This window comes from Sceloporus occidentalis, unplaced genomic scaffold (assembly GCF_023333645.1).
Source record: "Sceloporus occidentalis isolate IW3139 unplaced genomic scaffold, rSceOcc1.0.p SCAF_23, whole genome shotgun sequence".
Taxonomy (NCBI): Eukaryota; Metazoa; Chordata; class Lepidosauria; order Squamata; family Phrynosomatidae; genus Sceloporus; species Sceloporus occidentalis.
Genome location: NW_028317003.1, coordinates 9,198,509 through 9,207,653, shown reverse-complemented (window position 1 = coordinate 9,207,653; position 9,145 = coordinate 9,198,509). Strand labels below are relative to the sequence as shown.

The 9,145-nt window shown below is 38.1% G+C and overlaps 1 protein-coding gene across 1 annotated transcript in view; it reads left to right on the top strand.

Moving 5' to 3' along the window:
- The first annotated feature begins 7,126 nt into the window (after positions 1-7,126).
- Positions 7,127-9,145, top strand: part of LOC149300775 (ubiquitin-conjugating enzyme E2 E2-like) — a 91,971-nt gene continuing 89,952 nt past the window's right edge. Inside the window, exon 1 of the mRNA XM_089484839.1 lies at positions 7,127-7,302. Coding sequence (XP_089340965.1) covers positions 7,127-7,302 — 176 coding nt within the window. The remainder of the gene's footprint in view (positions 7,303-9,145) is intronic.

Below are 9,145 nucleotides of genomic sequence, written 5' to 3'. Positions count from 1 at the left end.
TCAGATGAATGTCATAATACTTAAGTGATCTAACAATTTTGATATTCCAACATTTGGCATTTTCATTATTAGAGATGTAATATTGGTATTCTATTAAAATGCCAACCTTTTAAGCCGACCTTCTGCTTTAATTACACAGCTATATGCAAGGATATTAATCATACAGCAGGAGGTGCGTGAATAAGATGACACATGAAAGCACAGAGGCAATGAGGGCGCTGTATAGTTGGAGAAAGTTACCTTGGAAATAACCGATCTAGTGTTTAGGTTCATACAGTAATAAAATAGTGATTTTACTTGTCATTTATTTTTAATAACTTTATGCTGAGGAACAGATTTACATATGGAAAAAAATGTTATTTATTCATATTGTCACAGTTAATGTCATTGTTTTGGAGATATTTTTTTTTTATTGGGTCTAAAATGTCACGACACATCTTAAGATACAATAGGTACAATAGCAATGAAAAACAGCTTGGGAGGTATTAACCACACCATGGGCTGCCAACAGCGATGTAATCATGGCTTAATACATGAACCTCCTCCAGCCACATAACTGAAAATACCCCCAGCTGTGTACTGAAAAGTCCTCTATGCCATCAAAACCAGACCCAACAACCTCCCGTAATAAGACATATGGAAAATAATAAGGTCCTCGTATCAATAGAAACCTTCAACCTGATTCTTCACCAAGAACCTGGCCAGAAGTTTTGGAGATACTTATTAAAGCTTGCATCACCCAACCTTTACAAAGCCTGCCTGCCTGAACCGACCATTCATAGTGAGCAAAAAAAAAAAATAGGGAAGAGATAACTTAGGAGGAATAATCATGCAGATCTGGAGATCATGAAGTTAAGGTGGCTTCACCCATGGTATAAACATAACAGGGCTTGTATAGAACATACAGTGTTTCTTGCCTATTTCTATCTGTAAACATTAATACATTGGTGCATTTAGTGTATAAAAGTGAACGATGACTCTTCCCTGCAAAAATTGTAAACAAGATCAAATCTTACTTTAATCATGTAAGAATTGAATCAATGTATTGTAAAGTAAATCTTACACGACTTTCCTATTATGCCTGTGTCCTGCATATTTTTTGTTATATAGAGCTCATTCAGTGGCAGGGACATACAGTAATATGATTCAATAATGCCTGGGAAAAAGAATGTTTTGAGAAAATGAAAGAATGGGATTGTTGTTGTTGGTATTATTATTATTATTATTATTATTTTAAAGTATGTGTAGTGAGTTGCTTAGTGTATGCTGGATCTGTACGTTTCCTTTAATGTCTGAATAAAGACTTATTTATGTCAGGGTTGTCCATCTTTTCTAGTCCATTAACCACAAAAATTTTAAAGGACCACACAGCTATCGTATGCATGATCAAGAATATCCCTTGAACCAGGGGCGGGCTGGGCAGGGGGGCAATTGCCCCCCAGGCCGCCCGAAATATAATCTAAACGGCCTCTGGGTGCTGATGCCGCCGGCCGGCGCAACTTTAATACTTTTTTTTTTTAAATTTAATATGGCAAGCCGGATCGGCTATTAAATGAAAAAAAATAGTATTAAAGCAGCGCCGGCCTGCAGCATCAGCACCCAGCGGCCGTATGCGATGGCCGCCAAGTGATGGGAGCAGCGTGAGGGGTGAAAGCTCCGCCCCCTCGCACTCACCTTTCACCCCTCACGCTGCTCCCATCACTATGTGGCCATCAGATTGTTGGAAATCGACTCTAAACGGCCGCTGCATGCTGATGCTGCCGGCCGGCGCTACTTTAATACTTTATTTATTTTTAATATGGCAAGCCGATCCGGCATATTAACCCCTTGATGACAATTGCCGGTCCGGGCACGTCACGGAAATTCATGTCGATAACGACAAATGACGTGCCAGGACCGGCACGTCATTAAACAGGTGCAGAAAGCGATCTATTTTCGCTTTCTGCACCGAAACGGCGTTGCTGTAATGCGTCGACCTCGAGGCATTCAGCAACGCCATTATCGGCACAAAGGGGCCATCTCTGGCCCCTCCCCGGGGCGTCAACATCCGCCATACTTTGTATGGCGGCGGACGCCGGTTTTAAAAGCGTTTAGGAGGCGATCAACGATCGCCTCCTAAACTTAAATGGTGTCGCTGGAATGCCTCGATCAGGAGGCATCCAGCGACACCAAACACTTACCTTTGGATGGGCTGTGACCGCTCCGGAGAGCGGTCACAGCCGCAGCTGCCGGTGATCTTCGCCATCTGCAAGATGGCGGCGGTCCGGGAAAATTCAATAAAGAAACAATAAAGTCTAAAAAGTTCGCTAGACGGTCTCCAGACCCTCTAGAGAACTCTGGCTCCACTTGCAGGTTGAATATAGGTACTGCATTCAACCATGCAAGTCAATGGAGCTCAGCTTTCTAATCACAGTGTGATTAGAAAAAATAAATTAAAAATAAAATAAAATTAATAATAATTAGAAAAAAAATAGTAAAAAAACAGTAAAATGTAAAAATAATTTCCCACTGATGTCACTATCAGGGGAACCTTCAAGTTGAAAAAAAATGTTAAAAAAATAAAAAAAAAAGGCAAAAAAAAAAATATATATATAAAAAATATATTTTTGTGAGCAAGTCCTAAAATTAGCATATTAGCTTAAAACAATTCTCGCATGGAAAGAGTTAAAATACTGGCATATTAAATGCCCATGGGGTGTCTACTTTTAAAAAATGTATGATTTGATGGGGTAAATTGAATTGGCCGGGTTCAACAAGGTCCCAATTAACACGGGGGGAAGGATGGCCACACATCTAATTTCCAATTAGAAAAATGCACACGTACCAAATGTGGCCTTTTAGTTCCCCCCAAAAATGACAAACCCATGCATGTGGGGTATCACTGTACTCAGGAGATGTTGCTGAACACATATTGGGGTGTCGTGTGACAGCGGCATATACCAGGAGCTGTAAATTCATACATAAAGTAGGTGTGTGTGGGAAAAATACACACACAAAAATACTACTGCAAAAAATGCTGGTGGTAAAATGTGTGCATGCAAAGAGTTAAAATACCAGCATTTAAAATACCCTGGGGTGTCTAGTTTTCAAAAATATATGGTTTTGTTGGGCATACTGAAATGGCCCGGCTCAAAGATGTACCAAATAGGGCATGGGCAGTGGATCCCCAAATGCCAAAGTGCAACATTGAAAAATGTGCATGCCCCAAATGTGGCCCTTTTGCCCCCAAACAGCCAGGCAAAATCATTCATGTGAGGTATCGCTGTACTCAGGAGATGTTGCTAAACACATATTGTGTTTTTTGATAGTGACATATACCAGAACCTGTTTATTTATATCTAAAGTAAAATGTGTGTGAAAAAACAAATGCAAAAAAATTACTACCATAAAGTTTGACAAAGGCTGATGGTAGAATAAGTGCTTGGAAAGGGTTAAAATACCAGCATTTGGAATACCCTGGGCTGTCTAGTTTTCAAAAATATATGACTTGATGGGGTAAATTGCATTGGCCGGCTTCAAAGATACCCGAAATGGCACATGGGGGGAAGAATTACCAGATTTGGAAAAAATGGCTTTGAAATAGCAAAACGGTACCTGTACTTATTGCTCCATAACGTGCAGAAAAAAGCAAAAAAACATAAAAACATTGGGTATTTCTAAACTCAGGACAAATAGTAGAATCTATTTAGCAGGTTTTTTTATTACCTTTTATAGATGAGTAAAAGATTTTTCAACTAAAAGTTAGAAACAGTCATTTTTTTCTAAATTTTTCACCATATTTTATACTTTTTTTAATAGTAAATAATACGATACAATCAAAACAATGTCATCTAAAGAAAGCCCTTCTTGTCCTGAAAAAAACAATATCTAATGTGTGTGGGTTCAGTAAACGGGAAAGAAGAAAATTACAGCTAAACACGAGCAGCGCAGAAATGTTAAAACGGCCATTGTCACGAAGGGTACAAAAAGTAAAATCAGCCTTTGTCACGAAGGGGTTAAATAAATAAAAAAAAGGATTAAAGTAGCTCTGGCCGGTGGCATCAGCACCCAGCGGCCGTTTAGGTAAGTTTTCCAGCAGTCTGATGGCCGCATAGTGATGGGAGCAGCGTGAGGGGTGAAAGGTGAGTGCGAGGGGGCGGAGCCACTTCACTTGACTTGCCCCCCAGGCCTTAGGCTGCCAGCCCTCCCCTGCCTTGAACGCACTTGTATATCTGGCTTTAGTACTGCTGACAAATAAATATGGATGATTTTAGGCACTGAGAACAGAGCATAGTGTCTAGAAAGGTATGTCTTATAATGTAACCGCAGGAAAATATGTATTATTAATTGTATCATGAGATCAGAACTGAATAAAAACAAACATTGCTTTGTATTGGAGACTTCCTTTTATGTACTAAATCTGGGACGATGTTTGATGTTCTTTTTAGGCTGATTATAAAATGTTGCAGGGTGTAAGAGACCTATTAAAGTTTTATGGAAGTCAGGACTTACGTAGGTTATTTATTTAGTGTTTTACAAGGAATAATTACATTGAGATTTCACTGCAACCTACACTGAGATACAAGTGTAGCTTATATACATACAAAGCAGAACGTAAACCAGACTGTAAAGTTTTTTTATATATATATATATATATATATATATATATATATATATATAAATCAAATGAAAAATCTTGAATTACTAAATGCACATTGGCAATCCTGAACATAGAGAACGCGGTTGCCATGATAACTCTACTACCTGCACACCTGGTTGCCCCCTTGTCTCTCTGTTCTCATCTTTGTGTCACTTGGTCCTTTGACATCGCTCTCCCTCTCTACAGCAAGTGCTACTCGTGTCTTTCTCCTCCAAATAGAAAAGCATATGCTATGATAATAAGGATGACCCTGCTGTAAGCTGGGCACTTAAAGGTATACAGAATCAGTATAGAGCAATGTATGTATATCTGAGAACCAAGCAACTACCATTTGCCCAGCTCTGGGGTACTTGAATATCTGTTGTATTTCAGATCCCAAAAAGGGATCAAAAACCACAAGGAAAACATCACAGAAAAAAAATGTTTTTGGAGCGTACATAAATATATGATGCATTTGGCTGTGTCATATAAACACTTATTTTTCAAAGCAGATCTGTTTTGTCTCAGGATGAGATTTCTTCTCTTTTCAAGCATTCAGAGAGTAACACTTAACTATAAATGTCTTGGCAAGCTTCATCTCTGGGTCTACTGGACATACAGGTACTCTTGAGCTGAATAATGCAAAAAAAGAGTACTGTAGTAAGAATTCCCTCTGTCTAGAGTATTGTGTTGTGGGAGAAGGGGAACAGTGTTACTCAACCTAAAGGCGGAGGTGTATTTATCTTGGGTGCTGGCCTTGGCACTCTTTGTGATTGCCTTCCATTCTACTTATTGTCAATATATTATGTAATATCTTGGCGCTGCGCTTAGATGGACTTATGGTTCTATGTACTACATGCTATGGCATATGTGCTATCGCTGCACAACCCGCCATGGTGTACATGGACCTGTTGAGGTGGAGATCTCCCTTGAAAGCAGCAATTGAGCTCGATCACCAAGGAGGGTGATCTGTACCCAGCCTTGCGACAGAGAGGCTGCCGTCTCCTTGACCTGTCGGCCAAGCCAGCATACACCACTGATTGTGAGGACACTTTTTTAAATCCTCAAATATGTATCTGACTTTGCTATGATAAAGGCCATGCACATTGAACAGTGATTGATTGAAATCCTGTGATTATCGTAATATTTGATCATGCCAATGTAGGAACACTCCAAACCTCTTTCTACTACTCTGTCTAGAAGGTACTATAACTAATGTGCAGGACTCATTAAGTAGACAACTCTTCACCAATTGTCCCACCATATTTAAATCTTCCGATTTAATTACAAAGTGTTATTAGGACCGTTGCTATAGTAGCAAATATAGAACTTCTCAATTTTCTCTTTTATTTCACCTGACTTATGGGTTACGTATACCTATTTTACATAAACTACAAGGTTCTAACTACTTGAACCACCCTTAGATGATCCCAATCTGTGGATCTAGCCAGCTCCCACACCACATGGACTGGGAAACAGCTTCCCAAGACTGCAGTGAAATTCTCATGACTCTAGAACACTAAGTAGGGGAGAACATCTGGAACCATTTTTTGTTTTAACCCACTCAGTGCAAAATGTGTCTGCGAGGCTTTACAAAGCGAAAGCAAACAGATCTCTGGCACTGAAAGGATCAGCTTTCAAAATATAATTATCACATACAATATACTGCTTATTCTGAAGATGCAATAATTTAGGGATTAATATAGCATTTTGGCCATTTTTTTTACAGTAGAGAATTCCAGTATACAGCTGACTGTTCAAATAGACAGTGTAATTAAACTCATCAATCACATTTCCTAAATCCCTTATTTTACGGTTAACCGGAAATGTTTCCACTGGACATCCCTATACTTAAGAAATTATTTAGGTTATATTTGTGTCTGTTTGAAAGGGACAATTTAATGTCCCAGACAGCCTCGCCAAAGAAGAATGTATTTTAAAGTACTTTTGTGAGTACTTAGGCATTCTTTACCAAACAATATATTGTGTCTATGGGAAAACAGTCATTTTAGCTGCTTATTTATTTATATGCCGAAACGCTCTTTATTATGTCGTACAATGTGCTCTTTTAATAATCTTTGTTGAATTGAATTAATATGCTTGTCACAGCTTTTACTTTGTACTTGAGTCACATTCTGAAAGTTTGCCCTTCTGGGCCGTACTATATTTGGTAATATTAAGTCATAATTTTCATTACTTAATCACCCTCTGGTTTTTAGTAATGTTTCTTCTAATAGTAAGTCCGTTCTGGACAAATGGATTAACGATACACATCATGTTCAAATGACCTGAATAAGATAAGTACCTGGAATGTAACTCAATTGACTAGTACCTGTCATGATATGCCCTTGCAGAGGTATTATTAGCCACATAATGAGATACAGATTTACATGTTTCCTCTAGTTGGTTTCACTACGTTTATTACTATATACAGGGATTATTAAACATTCACAATAAATAGGCTCATTACTTGCTAAGTGTAACTGTTTTATTTAATAGAGCCTGAACATGTCGGCTGAAGGTCAAAGAGTAGACGACAGCCCAAGTACAAGTGGAGGCAGCTCAGATGGAGACCAGCGCGATGGGATTAACAATGAACAAGATCGAGAAAAAGTTCAACCTAAGAAGAAAGAGGGAAAGATATCCAGCAAAACTGCTGCTAAACTTTCCACCAGTGCCAAAAGGTATGTTTTGTCTGAAATAGACACATCTTGCTTGGTGATACAAATTCTGTGGTTGAGCACCATCATCTCATTTTTGCTATCTCTTGTTTGTGGAGTACTCTACATGATGCCTGTGATTCTGGTAAAGCATTTGTAACTTGTAATGGGGTCAGCTTAGTTTTCAGGATGTTAAATAAGTACCTTTTTAATGTAGCTTTATTTTTTATGCACATTAGTGTATTGGACTTGAAAGATGCTGCCTCACCTGAACTAATGTTCAGGATATAGTCTTAGACCTTTATCACAAGTCCTGTAAATATGATTTTTATTTCTTAATTAATCCACATTTAAGCATGGTTAGCATCTATTTGATCTAGTGAATGAGTTGATCACTCTTTTTTTATATTTTTATTCCATGATTTAAGCCATAAACCACGTGTTTAATTGACTATTGAATATAATCCTCTGTAAGGTATGAGACAGAATCAAGGGTTATATTTTTTCTGTGCTTTGACACCAGACTCGGCATTATAAAGTTTAGTAATAACATGTGTGAACACACAAGGCAGTAACCCAACTGAATGCTCTTATATGTCTCATTTAGTGATTGTTATGACAACGTTTTTGAAAACATCTCACAGCAAGGTTTTTGTTTTTGCCAATACTGAAATGGCAGTGATAACACCTAGAGTGATCTTTACGTGTCTATTTTATCCAGTAATTATGTATTTAGGGTGTCTGTAGGTTAATCTGAATGTTAAGTAGTTTAGTTAGGCTCCAGGGAATACTTTTTCCAGAGGACCGACTTGTTTAGAGGCTGATCTATTATCTGAAAACATGATCAAGAAGCCTGTTCAGATTTATTTTACATTTAACCCCTTAATGACAAAGCCTGTTCATGTACGGGCTCAAAATGCATTGTTTTCAATGGGTTTTGGGACTGGCCATTGTCCTTAAGGGGTTAATATAACTGGGTGACTGCCTAAATCATTAGAGCACTAGTAGCTTCTAGTATCAGCACTTGTTTTATGAGGAAACAATTAAGGCAATGAAACATTAAAAAGTACTCTTCATTAAAAAAAAATCTTCTTCTCGACTATTCCCAATATCTACAGTGAGCGAGGATTGTCCTAACGTCCCATTGCATTTGACATGCCATTTTAATAGGTAAAATAGGTACACTTTATTCTTTTATCATTTTTCAACTTGTTAGATTTATTTTTTTCCCCCTCTATACGCCACAATTAAAATTTCAGCGTTCCAATGGTGGAGAGGCAAGAATGGAAAACATTGTTGAAAGGACCAGTTGATAACTTTTTCCGTAAACTCTATTGTCACCTGCAATTATATGGCAGCAGCTCTTTGTTGAGGAAAGGGGCATTTACTTTGGCCTAGTGGGGCGACACTGTGGTTTGCCATGGGTGGTTGGTATTTGATAAAGTCTTTATAGAGGGTATATTTCCATTGTATTTGCCCCATTGAATAATGTATGTTGCTCACTTACCTTTTCTGTTCTTGCTGCTGTAATTTAGCAGATAAAACCATTTCTGTGCTTCCATTTCCTGCTGGCAGTCTTGTTGTCGACTATAAGCGATAGGGTCCATGCAGCTGTTTGTGACTTGCAACTCCCTTTTGGATTTGTTAATTATGGCATTTAAACCTGAAGTCTACATGTATCTCAGGAATATATTATGCATTGCTTGTCGGGATGCGCTAAAAACCAATGTTCTGTGTTCAATTATAGAAAACCTACATTTAGGTTGAACTAGTAATTTGAAATTATAAGACAGCAATTGGTCGTTTCCTTGAACAGATCTTTCATTTTAAAACTTAATACGACTTATTGCTTCTGTGAAGCCTTTTT